Source organism: Ovis aries, chromosome 3 (genome assembly GCF_016772045.2).
Source record: "Ovis aries strain OAR_USU_Benz2616 breed Rambouillet chromosome 3, ARS-UI_Ramb_v3.0, whole genome shotgun sequence".
Lineage (NCBI taxonomy): Eukaryota > Metazoa > Chordata > Mammalia > Artiodactyla > Bovidae > Ovis > Ovis aries.
In genome coordinates, this window is record NC_056056.1 from 157,030,057 (window position 1) to 157,046,483 (window position 16,427).

The 16,427-nt window shown below is 43.3% G+C and overlaps 1 protein-coding gene across 2 annotated transcripts in view; it reads left to right on the forward strand.

Moving 5' to 3' along the window:
* The window catches only part of PPM1H (protein phosphatase, Mg2+/Mn2+ dependent 1H), a 295,463-nt gene that overhangs the window by 260,435 nt on the left and 18,601 nt on the right, over positions 1-16,427 (forward strand). For both annotated transcript variants that reach the window (XR_003588833.2, XM_027967492.2), the window contains exon 9: positions 12,586-12,737. Coding sequence is in view for 1 of the 2 variants with exons in the window: in XM_027967492.2 (XP_027823293.1) it covers positions 12,586-12,737 (152 nt within the window). In the remaining variant the exon portion in view is untranslated. The remainder of the gene's footprint in view (positions 1-12,585; positions 12,738-16,427) is intronic.

A 16,427-nucleotide genomic window follows, 5' to 3' on the forward strand; every position in this document is an offset into this window, starting at 1 on the left:
CAAAGTGACTCGGCCACACATATACCTGTATCCAGTCTCCCTCAAAACCCCCTCCCATCCAGGCTGGCACATAACACTGAGGAGAGTTCCATGTGCTATACAACAGGTCGTAGTTAGTTCTCCATTTTGAATATACCTGCTGTGAAATCTTGAAGATTAATCATCATCTGTCTTTCCAGTGCAAACTAATAAATGTTGATGCATTAGCTAATTAATTAGGAAAGGAAATCTAGTTTGCAATGTAGAGGCAGATTTACAAAGATGCTAATTAATTAAATGTAAGTTATCAGTGCTCTTCACCCAGAGCAGCCCTCTTTGAGCCTCTTGTTGTTCCCAGGAGAGGTAGACAGTTCTTTGTGGTGAGGAGAGGCAAGGTTACAATCAGAAATCATTTCCTTATAAGCATTCCTCAAAAGAAAAGGACCTCATTTTTCATGATGTCAGCAATTTGTTGCAGTTTCTTTTCTCATTCCCAATAAGCAGTCTCATCGGCGTCTTGTATTCATAATTATTCCTGTATTCTTTTTAAAATTCAGGTATTTACTGAATTTAGTTTTGGGTGTGCTGGATCTTTGTTGCTGCGCACAGGCTTTCTCTGGTTGCGGCAGGTGGAGGCTGCTCTGTAGATGCAGCGTGCAGGCTTCTCATTGCTGCGCTTTCTCTTGCTGCAGAGCATGGGCTCTAGGCACGTGGCCTTAGGGTTGTGATGTGCAGCTTGGTTGCTCTGTGGTATGTGGGATCTTCCCAGATCAGGGATCAAACCCATGTCCCATGCATTGCCAGGTGGATTCTTAATCACTGGACCACCGGGGAAGTTCTGTATTCGTTTTCTTAAAGAGAGCTTCCCATAAAGAAAAATATACTATATTATCTCACTTACATGGGAAATCTAAAAAAAAAAAACAGCAACAACAAAAAATCTAACTCATAGATGAGATGGTTGGATGGCATCACCGATTCAAAGGACATGAGTCTGAGCAAACTCCAGGAGATGGTGAAGGACGGGGAAGCCTGGAGTGCTGCAGTCCATGTGTTCACCCAGAGTCAGACATGACTTAGGGACTGAACAACAGCAAAACTCATAGAAAAAGAGATCAGACTGTAGTTACCAGCCATGGAGATGAGGGGAATTAGAAGAAGGTGATCAGAGATGCAAGCTTCCAGTTACAAGGCAAATAAATACTAGGGATGTAATGTACAACATGATGACTATAGTTAGCACTGCTGTACAATATATAGGAAAGTAGTTAGTGAATCCTAAGAGGTCTTATCACAAGGAGAAAAAATTTTTCCTCTTAATTCTTTTATTCTTTTTATTGCATCTATACGAGAAGGTGGATATTAGTTAAACCTATTGTGGTTATCATTTTACAATATATAAATCAAACCATCATATCATCTGCCTTAAATTTATACAGTGACATATGTCAATTATTTCTCAACAAAGCTGGAAAAACTCCCCAAATTGTATAACCTGCAGACCTTCATAACAGTGGATCCCCCTGTACAAAAGGAAAATGCTGAGTTCTGTCTAAGGATACTTTGATAGTTGAGAGCAGTTGTATTTGGCACCTTTTCCTCTCCAGTCTTATTGAGATAGAACTGACATATGACATTGTATAATTTTAAGATATACAGTGTTTTGATGTGTTATATACAGTTGACCCTTGAACAACATGAGATTGAAATGCACAGGTCCACTTATACAGATTTTTCCCTGTAGTAAACACTACAGTTCTTACACAGTCCGAGTTTGGTTGAACCACAGATATGGAGGAACCACAGAGAGAGCTGACTATTTAAGCTATATGCAGATTTTCAGCTGTGCAGAGGATAAGTGCCCCTAACCCCCTAGTTGTTTGAGGATCAACTGTCACAAAATGATTATCACAGTAGTATTAGCTAACACTTCTATCACATCACATAATTCCTAGTCCTTTCCTGTGCTGAGAACATTTAAGGTTTACTCTTTTAGCAACTTTTAAGTATATAATACAGTATTACACACATATTATATATATATATATATATACACACACACACATATTATATATAATATATATATTTATATGTATGTATGTGGGGCTTCCCAGGTGGCGCAGTGGTAAAGAATCTGCCTGCCAGTGCAAGAGACACAGAGCTGTGGGTTTGATCCCTGGAGAAGGAAATGGCAACCCACCCTAGTATTCTTGCCTGGGAAATCCCACAGACAGGGGAGCCTGGCGGGCTACAGTCCACGGGATCGCAAAAGAGTCAGACGTGGCTTAGTGACTAAACACTAACAATATGTATTATATATATTGGGCTGGTCAAAAAGTTTGTTCATGATTTTCCGTAACATCTTATAGAAAAACCCAAATGAACTTTTTGGCCAACCAATAGTATATAAAATACACTATATACAGATATTTAACTATAATCACCGTGCTATACTTTGGATCGGCAGAACTTATTCACCTTATAACTGCAAGAGTGTGCCCTTTGACCATTTTCTCTCCATTTCTCTCCCCACCCCTTCCCCCGGCAAGCGCCTCTCTACTCTCTGTTCTGTGAGTTCAGCTTTGTGGGCAGTTTCTGGAACCTCCTCTCTGGTCCCACGTGTACAGCATCTCACACATCTGCCTTCTCAGTTGGGTTGATGCCCCCTTGGGGAGTCTTACACCCTCTTCCCATCACTATCAGCATTCTGAAAATGTCTGGGGGGCAACAGTCACATGTTAAGGGTGTATAGAGCTGCTTTCTGCAGTTCCAGCACCATCTGACTTTACATGTGGGAGAGACTTCATGCCCTAGCCTGTCCATTTGCATCTGTGACATTTGCATTTCCAGTCCAGTTGTTAAAAAAATCACTTGTGTTGCACCCATGTGTCATCCATATGGATGGTTCCCACTGGGAAGTGTCTCGAGATTTGCCAACAAGCGATTTGAATAAAACCAGAATTTGAAATTTACTTGGACACACACCAAATAATCTAGCTTGGCAACTCATGACGTTTGTGGTCACACAGAGGAGCCAACCTGTACATTCTGTCAAACATTTCTTCTCACTGGAGATCCTCTGATCCTCTCCTGAACAATAATAATTTCACTTGAATGTTTCAGTTAAACACAGAGTACCTTTTTCACATTAATTTATTCTATTAACACAGGCTTCCCTTGTGGCTCAGCTGGTAAAGAATCTGCCTGCAGTGCAGGAGACCTAGGTTCGATCCCTGGGTTGGGAAGATCCCCAGGAGAAGGGAAAGGCTACCTACTCCAGTATTCTGGCCTAGAGAATTCCATGGATGGTACAGTCCACAAGACTGCAGAGTCCGACACGACTGAGCAGCTTTCACTTTCATTGTTTCAGGCAGATAAGAGTAGTTTGAGGAGTTTGTTAAAGAATGTGGAGCCTGGAATCCACTTCTGAAAACCTGACTCGCAAGGTCTAGGGCGGAGGTCCTAGGGGTCTCACATGTTTAGACAGCTCTGAAGCAGGTGATCCAGAGACCGCTCCTGGAGAAACTGTCATACTGCTCTCCAGTGTTTCCGGAACTTTCGTTTTGTGGTCCTGAGGCCATCCGTGCCCTAGTCCTGGATGGCATGGTTCATCCTCTCTGTGCCTGTGGTGCTAGGCTGCTAGGCTAGGGCTCTTGCACACCTCACTCTCCGACTACCCACGGGTCTGCCTAGACCTGGGCTGCTTGCGGGGGACTTCGTCACATGGCAGGTGCCTCATAGCTTACCAGGGGTGATTGGGTTTCTCTCCTAAGGCAAGAGACACAGTAACCTGCTCTGCTCACTTGAGAACACTGAAATCTTGCTATTGTGGAGTAAGTCCTGTGAAGTAGTAACACACTGTGGTTAGGTTCAGTCCCAGTGGTTACAAAGCGCAGCTACCAGAATAAAGAACAGTGACTGTTTAATTATTTATGCACCAGGAGACTAGGTAACTTAACTCTCTCAACCAGGACAGTTTTGAGAGTCAGTGGGGATGCTGTTAATAATTATGCTGGGAAAACAGCAGAAACCAAAATTATCTCAGGCAAACAGGGCATTTTAATGAACAGAAATGTATTTCTTAGATCACTAACAAGCTAGATTCAAGTCCATTTGTTCACTGATCCATTCAATGAATCTTTGATTCAGTGGTGAACAAGCCATTAGAATTCTAGAGAAAGGAGTAGAAGATAGGAGAGCCCCTCTCCACCACCCCCCCACCTCCATATGTAAAGGAGATTCCTTCTTCTAGCTTACTTCTCTGAGTTATAAAGTTCTGGCCTCATGTGGAGGAAATGAAAGCCTTAGCTATCACAGCCAGGCACTGGGTACAACTTCAGACTGTCTATCCTACCTAATATTTCAGCTGGTTTAGAAGGTTTTTCAGCTATTAGATGGTGGGTGTGCACATGCTCAGCTGTGTCTAACGCTACTGCAACCCTGTAGACTGTAACCCTCCAGGTGCCTCTGTCCATAGGATTTCCTAGGCAAGAATACTGGAGTGGGTTGCCATTTCCTTCTCCGGGAGTCTTCCTGACCCAGGGAATGAACCCACATCTCCTGCATTGGCTGGTGGATTCTTTACTACCAAGCCACATGGGAATCCCCTACTAGATGATAGCCACCCTCAAAAGTCAAAGGTTTATTTTGTCAGTAGACTCCCCCAAAAAATAAAACCTCAAGAATATCTGGTGCATTTTACATAGAAAATTATACCCACAGCCACAGCAACCAGGTTCTCCTGGGGTTCAGTTCAGTTCAGTCACTCAGTCGTGTCCGACTCTTTGCAACCCCATGGACTACAGCATGCCAGGCCTCCCTGTCCATTGCCAACTCCTGGAGTCCACCCAAACCCATGTCCATTGAGTTGGTGATGCCATCCAGCCATCTCATCCTCTATCGTCCTCTTCTCCTGCCCTCAATTTTTCCCAGCATCAAGGTCGTTTCAAATGAGTCAGCTCTTCTGGGATACTAGGCAACATATTGGTCATACTTAAATGTCCCTTCATTCATTTGCAGCCAGATACTCTGAGGTCATGTGGTCATTCCCATCCAGGTCTAACTCATCCTATGATGGAAGAGTTGGGGAATATTTGAGCCCTTAGCATCCCCAGTGGCCACCTTGTCCTAACCTTTCCTTTCACAAAGGGAGACACTGAAGATTTGAGAAACCTCGCCCCTCACCCGTCCCCAGTGGAAATACATTACTTCCAGCCAAACTAAAATACCTAGAGCCGCTCCAGCCCACCAGCCCCCTCTGTCATCCCGAGGCGTTGGCCCCCTGCATTTCCCTCTCCATGTACGGCACGTGATGCCCAAATTCCTCCTCCCTGACACTCCCCATCTGATTAAGCGGCACTTCTTCATTTTGTATTCCTGGCAGGTTGTCAAGAAGCTTTAAAATGTGAATGCATAAAGTGGTGTTACCTAACTACTAAGGGCAGAGCTTGGTCTCAAACCCAAGTTCAGTGTGTATTTCTTCATGACATCATCTAGTATAGATGGAATCACAACCGAGAATTTGGGTGCAGTCTTGGTAGCCTGCCAGAATGCCCGTATTGAAAGGATCTACTCAGTTTGTTGAACTGTGATGAAATATGCTAGAGTTTTATTTTCTTCTGGTACAAATGCCATGTTCAGACTTCTGCAGGTTGAGCTTCTGGGTTCATTGGCCACAGAGGGTGGAAAGGAAGAGAATTTGTACTCTTCTTAGTTCCCACTACCTACTAGCAGCCTTTACCTTGGGAGCCACCTGGCTTGTCTGCCAAAACAGGATTAATAGTCCCAATCGCTGCCATTTTAAGTGAAACCCAGGTTCCCTGAGCCCACTCTTAACTCACCTCCTTCTACCAACTAGCTTACTTTCAGAGCCCCCAAATAATAAATAAATCACAAAAGCATGCTGGGACTTCCCTGGTGGTCCAGGTGGTCCAGTGGTCAAGACTCCATGCTGCCAATTCAGGGGGCACAAGTTTGATTCCTGGTCAGGGAACTAAGATCCCACATGCCATGCAGCACAGCCAAAAGATTAAAAAAAAAAAAAACATGTCATGCATTAGAAAGAATTTATAGTTCCTTCCACATCATCTCCTTTGATCTTGACAATAGCTTTGTGAGAAAGGTAGAACAGGTGTTATAATATTTATTTTTCTTGTCTTTTAGTTTTCTCAATTTTTAAACAGTGACATCAGGGATGAGAAAACTGAGGGCTAAATAAATAAATGACCTGTCTCAAGCCCAAGACTGGTTAGAAGTAGAGACCAGACGTGAGGGCTTCTCATCACCCAGGCAGGGAGGGCTCCTGCCTCTGCAGACAGCAGGGCCTGAGCTGCGGGAACATCCCGTCCTCCTTTGAGTACTTAAAAGGGAAAAAGGGTTTGGAGAATTTGCTGAGCTGATAAAGATGTGAAAGTGGTGAGGACATCAGAGCGGAGCAGCCAAGATCTGGCAAATGGAAGAATTGATGGATTCTTTTTCAGAGTGGCTTCAAGAAGCAGCATCAGCTTACAGTAGTATGAGCTCTCTGAACAGGCCACTGAAAGGTCATCAGTGATAGAGTAGAGAAGCGAACAAATATTAGACACGTGCTGACACAGTGTCCGACTTAGCACTGTGGGAGGTACTATATTGAAGTTGTTTGTCCCCAGCTCCCCTGCAAAGCAGGGGCTGGTAACAAAGGTAAGGGTGTCTCTAGCTAAGAGTCGGACACGACGGAGCGACTTCACTTTGCCTTTTCGCTGTCATGCATTGGAGAAGGAAATGGCAACCCAACTCCAGTATTCTTGCCTAGAGAATCCCAGGGACGGGGGAGCCTGGTGGGCTGCCGTCTATGGGGTCCCACAGAGTCGGACAGGACTGAAGCGACTTAGCAGCAGCAGCAGCAGCAGCTGCTCTTGAAGGGGAGGTGGGGGCTGTGAGAGCCATGAGCACTTGACTCATTCAGGGGCACATTAGCCACAACCCTTGGTGCCCTTGAACTTCTTCCTGCTCCCCCAAAGCTGTTTTTTTTTCTTTTCGTCTGTTAGCAGCTTCCCTGAGGATGAGGGGAGAAAAGGAGAGTCTGCTACTTCTTTTAAATATCAGCACATTACAGTTTGATGACAGCCTGGGAGCATTAGTTTACAAGCTAAAATTGTTGGGTCACCATGAGATTCGGGGGTCTTCTGAATGGATCTTATATGTTGAATTCTTTCTCTTCCTCCTTTCTTCCCGTTTATTCTGTCTCACCAACACTTCCCTGGTGGTCCAGTGGCTTAGACTCTGAGCTCCCAATGTAGGGGACCTGGGTTCGATCCCTAGTCAGGGAACTAGATCCCACATGCTGCAACTAAGACCTGGCACAGCTGAGACAGAAGTGTTTACAACCCCTGGTGGCTCAGGTGGTAAAGAATCTTCCTGCAGTGCAGGAGACCCAGGGTCAATCCCTGTGTCAGGAAGATCCCCTGGAGAAGGGAATGGCAACCCACTCCAGTATTCTTACCTGGAGAATTCCATGGACAGAGGAGCCTGGCAGGCCACAGCCCATGGGATCACAAAGAGTCAGATGCGACTGGGGGATTAACACTGTTCTGTCTGAGCAAGTATGTCCTGAAAATCTAGTGGGATTTACTCTCTGAAAGACATGGGGAGGCCCACAGAAGAAGTGCAGAATGGAATCTCTGACCTCTAGAAGTAGACTTTTGCAGGAGAGAGAAGCTGACCAGCTCTCGCGTTTTCACTGTAAGAAGAACAAGTGTAAATGCCCAGCAAGGGCAACACTTCCCTTGGTGGCTTACTGCATGGTTCCACAGGCTGGGATCTGGGCACTGTTCTGGGGGCAAAAACAAACAGGACAACTCGGACCCTGCCCCGAGGTAGCTTACTGCCCTAAAACTGTGTTTTCAAGGGGAGGGTCCCCACCCTTTGATTTGGAATTGCCCTTCTTTACATAGTCTGGGCTCCCAGGTGGCGCTGGTGGTGCTAGTGCAGGGGCCATAAGAGATGCAGGTTCCATCCCTGGGTCGGGAAGGTCCCCTGAAGGAGGAAATGGTAACCCATTCAGTACGCTTGCCTGAAAAATCCCGTGGACAGAGGAGCCTGGCGGACTACAGTCCATAGGATCGCAAAGAGTCAGATACGACTGAAGTGACCTGCCAGGCACACAGCCTGATATCTGGGCTCAGATCTATACAGTCAGAATCTTTAGAGATGGGCCCTTGAATCTTAATTTTATGAGTACTGCAAGTGATCCATAAAACATATTAAAGTTTGAGAATAACTATTCGTGTAGAAGAGACAGACAGGTGAACGTAGATTGGCACACATAGGTAAGTACTGTGTTAGTGACCCTGAAAGGAATTGCGTCTACAGAGGATCGTGGAAAAGAAAGCGAGATGGCTGCTCTCAGATCTTCCTCAGGGTTGCTCTGGCAGTGGAGGTGACTGTCCCCCTCAGCCTCTCCCCTTCACCACCAGTCTGATACTGTCCGCACACACTTCAACCAGAGGGGGAGTGACAGTCCCCAAAGGAAGGAGAGGAGCCATGGGAAGGGTCCTGTGGAAAGTCACCTTTCAGACCTCTGTTCACATGGTGCCTCCCCAGAGACGCCTGCCTTGACCACGTCTTCGGAAAGGGCTCTCCTGCCACTCTCCTTAGCCTGCCTGATTTGTCTTCAAGCACCTGTCATCTTCTGACATTGTAATTTATTTGTGTGTCTGTCACACCTTGTTGAGAAGTTGTGAGGACTTTCGTCACTTTTGTTCACAACGGTTGGCACACAGTCAGTGCCCAAAAAACATGGCATGAAGCATCCAGGAGGGCAGAGGGATCCACCCAGGACTCGCCTCTCGGTGGCTCTGAGAAACAGCAAGAGCTGTAGGATGCCCATGGACTGTCCCTCCCTTTCTTGGCAGATGGGCACAAGGGCAGGAGCCGCTAGGAGTTCTGCCCGTGTTCCCCAGACCTTCCCACAGAGGCTTTTGCCGATCGCCCTTCTCCTCTCCCACAGACTGTCCTCCTTGTGTCTGAGTCCTAGGGGGCCTCTGAGCCCATACTTTTGATGTGGGGCTTCTTGGAACATTAAGAAGCTATTTGAGGAGCTGACCAGGGCTCTCTGGCATGGCGAGTGTGGTCTGATGGAGGAGGGCCCATAGCGCCTCCAGGGAGGGAAGGTCAGGTCTCCAGAGCCCGCTGGAATCTTTTGAAACCCTTGCTATTGGGGAGGATGAGCATGCAGTGGGATGCCTTGCACGGCAGTCCAGCTTTGCTGAGGGGGTTTTCACAAAATGTTCTGCATCGCAGGTTAATGTATAAGACACGAGCTGTAAGTGGAAAGTTGGCAGAGTCCTTTGGAAATTGGCTAAAGGGCAGGAAACAAAGGGTAGCAGTTAAAAAAAAAAAAACTAAAAGGATGTTAATTGAGGAGTGCCTTGGGGAATAGGGTTGAGGCTAGCTTTTTATTATTTACATAAAAATTGCTTGGAGAATGGTATTGAGAGGGATTTTCATGTTGGGTAAGGAAACTGCATTAGAGAGTTGTGTGGAAATGTGAATAGGGGAATTAGGGAAGGATTCAATTTTCTGACGGAACTGAAAAGGAACATTTTCTAACATGTTTGTATTTATCAACCCACACCCATTGTGTTGGCCAGATTTCTACATGAGTAGCAGGCAGGACAACTTCCGCTTAAAACAACTCGAATCTCCACACTTTGGGGGCCAGCAGAAAGCGCCTGAAGAGACTTTGGCACGCTACACATAGGCCAGGTCCTGAAATGAAACGGATGCTATCTTCAGCCCTAGAAACCTCTCTTTTCAGTTGCTTAGTCATGTCTGAGTATTTGTGACCCCCTGGACTGCAGCATGCTAGCCTTGCATAGTCCTTCACCAGCTCCTGGAGCTTGCTCAGACCCATGTCCATTGAGTCGGTGATGCCATCCATCCATCTCATCCTCTGTTGCCCCTTCTCCTCCTGCCCTCAATCTTTCCCAACATCAGGATCTTTTCCAGTGAGTTGGCTCTTCGCATTAGGTAGTCACAGTATTGGAGCTTCAGCTTCAGCATCAGTCCTTCCAATGAATATTCAGAACTGATTTCCTTTAGGATTGACTGGTTTGATCTTCTGCAGTCCAAGGGACTCTCAAGAGTCTTCTTCAACACCACAGTTTAAAAGCATCAATTTTTAGGCACTCAGCCTCCTTTAGGGTCCAACGGTCACATCCATACACGACTACATGACTTCTTAAATATATTTAAGTTTAATTTTTCATCATTTTTCTCAGAAAGGATATGCTGAACGTATCTCATAAGTTTCAGGCAGAAATAATGATTGGCAAGTTCTTTTCATTGGAGGATAATTACTTTACAATACTGTGTTAGTTTCTGCTGTATAACAACATGAATTGGCTATACATATACACATACACCCTCCCTCCTCCACTCCCTGCACCATGAAACCTCTTTTAAAAGAAGCTGGAAGGCAGGTAGCATCTTGTATTTAGCTACAAATATAAGATGCTACAAGCACGTGACACCCACATCTCCCTTCCTCTCTTTACAAGGGACATTTTCAATCCTAGGGAGCTCAAATTATCACAGAAATTTCTTGTAGATATACCCCAGTAAGAAGCTAGCAGTCTCTCATAAGCCAAGTGATTGCATAGCAGAGGTAACAACACATGAGACAGGACTTGAAAGTGGGAGCTCAGCAGTGCCATTTGCTGTCCTTGCTGTGACCTCCCCTAAGGGATAGACTACTAGATATGGAGCCCTTGGTTTCCCTGTTACCAACCAGTAGGACATCTTGGTGGCCTTAGTATTCCAAGTGGTCCAGCGACCAGCAGCACCGGCATCACACTGGAACGAATTAGAAGTGCATGCTCGCAGGCCCTACCCCAGCGCTGAGTTAGAGGCTGCGTTCATCAGGATCCTGGCTGATGGCTGTGTGCATTAACTTTTCAGAAGCACTGTTCCAAGACACCCGGGAACCACAGAAGATTAAGCAGAGGGAGTCTGCTTGCTGCTACAGAGGGAAAATCGAACCACATGGGCTCAGTGGCCTGAGGCTGGAATTCTGGCATCTGGGGCTTTCCAGTTTGCTGTAAATTTAAGATCCCCGCTCCTGTTGTCTTTAATTTGGCCCCAGAAGGCACAGTGTGTTCTCCAGAATATAAACTTACCTCGAAGTGAGTGTGCCTTTTGAAAGGAAGATGTTAAAAGCCAGTCCAGTCTTCCCATGAGTGCTCTTCCCCCACCCCATGCTCCCGAGCGAGGTTCTTGCTGTATGTACCATTAGCTAAATTGTTGCTGTCTTATTCACCAGCCACACAGGCTATTTTCCATTTGAGCTCATTTCTCCAAAAACTTTGGGGCAGGTGTGGGCATTTTGTTGTTTTCTGCTGTTGGGTGTAGGCTGTTCATCCTGTAGCAGGGTGTCACTGGCCTGGGCAAACCTTCCTGAAATATAGGAGGCTTGGCTTTTACAGATGTGGATGTGAACATTCTGCAGGCCTCTTAGAATTGTATGGTCTCGAGATCTGAGATGACAGGACAGTGACTCTGTGATGGGACACGGAGATAGCTGCCTACATGCCATCCTCCGCCCTCCCCTGGCCTGCAGCTGTCACTTAGACTTGTTTTTAGAAAACAGGATAATGAAATGAGGTTGAAGGACTTGGCAGACTGATGAAATTGATGTGTCTTTGTCCTCAGTTCATGAGGGGGTGCAGACTGGGCTGATTCTGTCAAATCAGTAGGGCATTGCAATGAAATCCCCAACTCTTCTCCTTCTGTGCCACCCAAGTAGGGTGAACATTAGCACCAGTTAGGGTGGCCTAACAGAAGTAAGGCTTGATTTTCATTAGGGTTAGTTTTGCTAAGGTCACTCTGTTCTTTTCCAAGAATCAAGGGGGATGTTGAAATAGCCAAGTCCTTTCAGGTACCAGAGATAAGGAAAGACTTCAAGTTTGCTAAGACACACACTTGGCATGTGTCCTTTGTAATTTAGGCTACATTGAGGCTCCTCAGACCTAAGTGCAGCATCAGAACTCCATGCTTACATGAGACAAGTCCAGCTCCAGGAATCTCAGAGAAGGCAAGCCAAAAGGTATCAAGTGAGGACATGAAATAAAATGTGTCTCCGCAGACCTAAACCAATACATGCAGAGCAGCTTCTACGGAGCCTAGACTGGCCTTACTTATCTCTCTCACAGACTGAGAGCTCAGAAGCAGGGAATTCTGCTGTTTATACTTAGAGCATCTGGCACAGAGCAGACCCTTAATAAATGTCTGTGGGATGGATGTACGAAGAAAGGAAAGCAGCAAGCTTCCTGCTGCTCTGCTAGCTACCGCCGTATCTGTGTCATTGTTCCAGCCACGTGTCGGACATTACGTTTTCAGTTAACTTCTTCCTTGGCAACTATTAATTTCTTGGGGTCATTTACAGTTGTGTTTGGTGCCCCAAATGTCTACACGGCAAGTCGCCAAAGGAGGCTACCCCTGGCCACAAAGCGGTGCACACTTAAGAAACACTGGGCTGGGCAAGAAAAGGGAAGGGAAATCAGAAGCCAGTCTGTTAAGGGGAATAATATGCTCCTAACTTCTTAAGTAGGGTATTCCTGTTCTTTTCAGGTAAGAGTCTATGATCTCTCCAAATACGAGCATGGAGCAGATGATGTGCTGATCTTGGCCACTGATGGACTCTGGGATGTGTTATCAAATGAAGAAGTGGCGGAAGCAATCACTCAGTTTCTCCCTAACTGTGATCCAGATGACCCTCACAGGTTTGTGCATTTCCATGATTGGAGGGTTGTTAATCAAGTGGTGTTTCGTGATGTGAATAAAATAGATAATCGTGCAATTTTCATCATTTATGATTCACCATTTATGAGCTGATAGATGGTTTAGTAACTAAATTGCAAAAGGGACTACATTTCTTTTTTTGTGTTTTGGGAGTAATCATTTTATTTTTACATTTTTATTGGCATATAATTGATTTATACTGTTTTGTTAGTTTCAGGTATACAGCAAAGTCAATCAATTATACGTATAATACATATACCCACTGTTCTTTTTTAGATTCTGTTCCCATATAGGTATTACAGGGTGTTGAGTAGAGTTCCCTATGCTATATAGCAGGTTCTTATTAGCTGTTTATTTCATATATAGTACTGTGTATATGTCAGTCCCAATCTCCCAATTTATGCCCCTGGTAAACACAAGTTTCTTTTCCTGTGATTTTTGGCTACATTTCTTTCTTTCCTTTTTTTGGCTATGCTGCTTGGCTCATGGGATCTCAGTTCCCTGACTGGGCCATAGCAGTGAAAGCCCAGAATCATAACCACTAGGCAATTAGGGAACTCCCTACTTTCACAGCCAAATAAAAATCCTCCTTAAATTAAACCTAGATACAAGTAGTAAAGAATACTCTTTGTGAGATATTTCAGCAGTATGTCTTCCTCACAGTCTTCCTTCATATTCTGAAAATGGGAATAACCCAATTTGTGATCCTCCTGGTAAGAAGGATAGCAGATGTTCCCAGTATTGATTTCCATCTGTTGGAGAACAGTTTCTTTCAAGAACATTGGGAAAGGAGAGAAACCTTAAAGTAGGGATTCCAAATAATATTATGGCACTGTTAATATTCTAAACAACCCTAGGTAACTCAGAAATAAAAAGAAATCCCCTCTAGAGAAAGACATCTTTCACTCAGAACACAAGGAAATAAGTCACCATGAGTAAAAACCAGCAGAAACAACAGATATCAGAGTTGGACCTGTAAATACTTCATTATTGGGTTTATCAGCCAAAATATATAAATAAATACTTTAACATGTTTCATAAATGTTTTTAAAAGCATTGAAAACATGAATAAGGACAAGAGACTATAAAATGATTGCAAAGATTTTTTAAATAAGAAAATGGAACTTCTAGAGATGAAAAATATAAAAATAGGAACTAAAAACTCAGTGGATTTAACAGACTGGAGACAGTTGAAGAGCGCACTGATGAACTGAAAAACTGATCTGAAGAATCCAGAATATGGCTCGGAGAGACAAAGAGAGAGAAAGTATGAAATTAGACTGAGACCAGGAGGATGACCTAAAGATGCTGTAAACACAAGTGCAAAAGGAAATACTATAGAAAATGGGAAGAAAAAAACCAAGTTCCAATCCAGAAATGTTGAATGATATTAAACCTAAGATGCAGAAAGTCCAACAGATCTGAAGCAGAAGAAATAAAGAGAAAATTTTAAGTAGATATTTCATAATGAAACTGAAGAACTAAAAAAAATATACTAAAAGCAGTCAGAAAGAAAGATGAAATAGATATTTAAGAATAGCATTTACACTGATAGCTTACCTTTCAAAAACAACAGAGACGTCAAGACAATGGAGTAATATCTTCAGCTAGCTAAGAAAAGAAGATCCAGTTTTTTGGATTTTTTATATATACTAAAAATACCAAAAAAAGAGGAAGTAAAAGCCTGTTGAGGCAGAAAAACACTGAGAAATTTTACTGCCACCCAGCCTCCTCTGAAGAAACTCTAAAGAATGTCCTCAGATGAGAAAAGGAAACAACCCCAGATGGAAGATGGAGATGTAAAATAGATTAGTAAGCTATTGAGTAAATAGGTGGGTATATTTAGACATGCATTAACTATATAAAACAGCAATATGAATGTCTAATGTGAGGTTAAAAAGTATACTGAATAAAAAGAGCATAATGAATTGGCCAGTGGGTATAGTAGTCAGCTAAAGTATGTTATAGTTCTACTTGAAAAGAGATTATAAGTGTTTAACTTTAAATGTGTTTAATAGTAAGAAAATGAATAGAAGAACAGAAAGTATAATTTTCAAACTAGTCAAGGGAAAGAAAGCCCACATTGAATTAAAAAACAAACTTCTAAACAACTTACAAATCACTGTTAACACCTTTTGTCTTTTTGGATTTCCTGGAAGTATGAATTTTGCAGTTACTTGTTCATATGTGAATATTTTACTTTCAGAAATAAAGTTTTAAATTGCTACTGTTTTATATAGGATTGAAAGAAAATTAACTTCTTTATTAAAAAGTTTATCTGTTAAAAAACTTACAAATCAAAAATTATAATAAAAATTAGAAATTACTGGGGTTTGAATAATAAGAATACTACATATTAAGACTTCAAAGGCTGAATTTCGAGCCTTTGTCCCCCTAATTTAAGGAGCTACGCATAGGTAAAAACTCTATACATCCTTGACCCACCAAAAATGACTATATTTCTTCCATATCATAAAATCACGTTTCCAACCTTCCCAACCTCCCAGTTCCCCTGATCACAAGAACCCTGCCCATAAGTTCCAGGATCCTGATCACAGAAAAAGAGGTCTCTAACCATAGAGAAGGGTAGTGTTTCTCAGAGGAAGACCTAGAGGGTTGATTTGTACTATTGAGCTAGTTCTGCCCATGACTTACACAAACATGTACAAAAGAGTTCTTATAACTTCAGGGTTCTAAGGAACTGCGAGAATGGTGCTGTCTGCTTGTGGACTGTGTGTCCTTTTCCTGGGTACAGGCTATTAGTAAACAACTGTCCTAATTTAAAAATTCAGTTTTGTGATCCTTATTTCAACAACAGCATCTAGATTAAGAATGAAAAAGCAGAATAAACCCATGAAAAGTAATGGAAAGAAAAGTTAAAGATAACAAAAGAACAAATATACAACAACAAAAAAAAAAACAACGATAAAGCCAAAATTTGTTTCTTTAAAACAAGTAACACATTGTGGAAATGCAAATCAAACCACAGTGACATACTACTTCACATCCATTAGGCTGGCTATTTAAAAACAAACAAAGAGAAAATAAGAAGTATTGGTGAAAATGTGAAGCAATGGAAACTTCCTGTACATTACTGGTGAGACTGTAAAATGGTACAGCTTCTGTGGACAACGGTATGGAGATGCCTCAAAAAATTAAACATACAGTTATATCCACCAATTCCACCCCTGGGTATATACCCCTAAAAACGAAAGCAGGGAGTCTAGCAGATACTTGTACTGCATGTTCATAGCAGCATTATTCACAGTAACAAAAAGGTGGAAGCCACTGAAGTGTCCATTGACGAATGAGGGACACAGATTGTGGTTATATGATACGATGGACTATTCATCGGTCTTAAAAAGAAATGAAATTTTCACACATGTTACAGAATGGATAGGCATTATGCTCAGTGAAATAAGCCAGTCACAGACAGACAAATATTGTGTGACTCCACTTACATAAGGTACCTAGAGACAAGTACATGTCAAATGTCTCAAATACAGAGAGACAGAAAGTGGAATGGCTGTTGCTGGTTGCCAGGGGTTCACGGGGCGGGGATGGGGAGTTGGTGTTTAGCAGTTAGAGTGTTTCGTTTGAGAACAGGAAAAAGTTCTGGAGATAAATGGTGGCGGTGTAAAATGTGAACGTACTTAATGCCGCAGAACTAC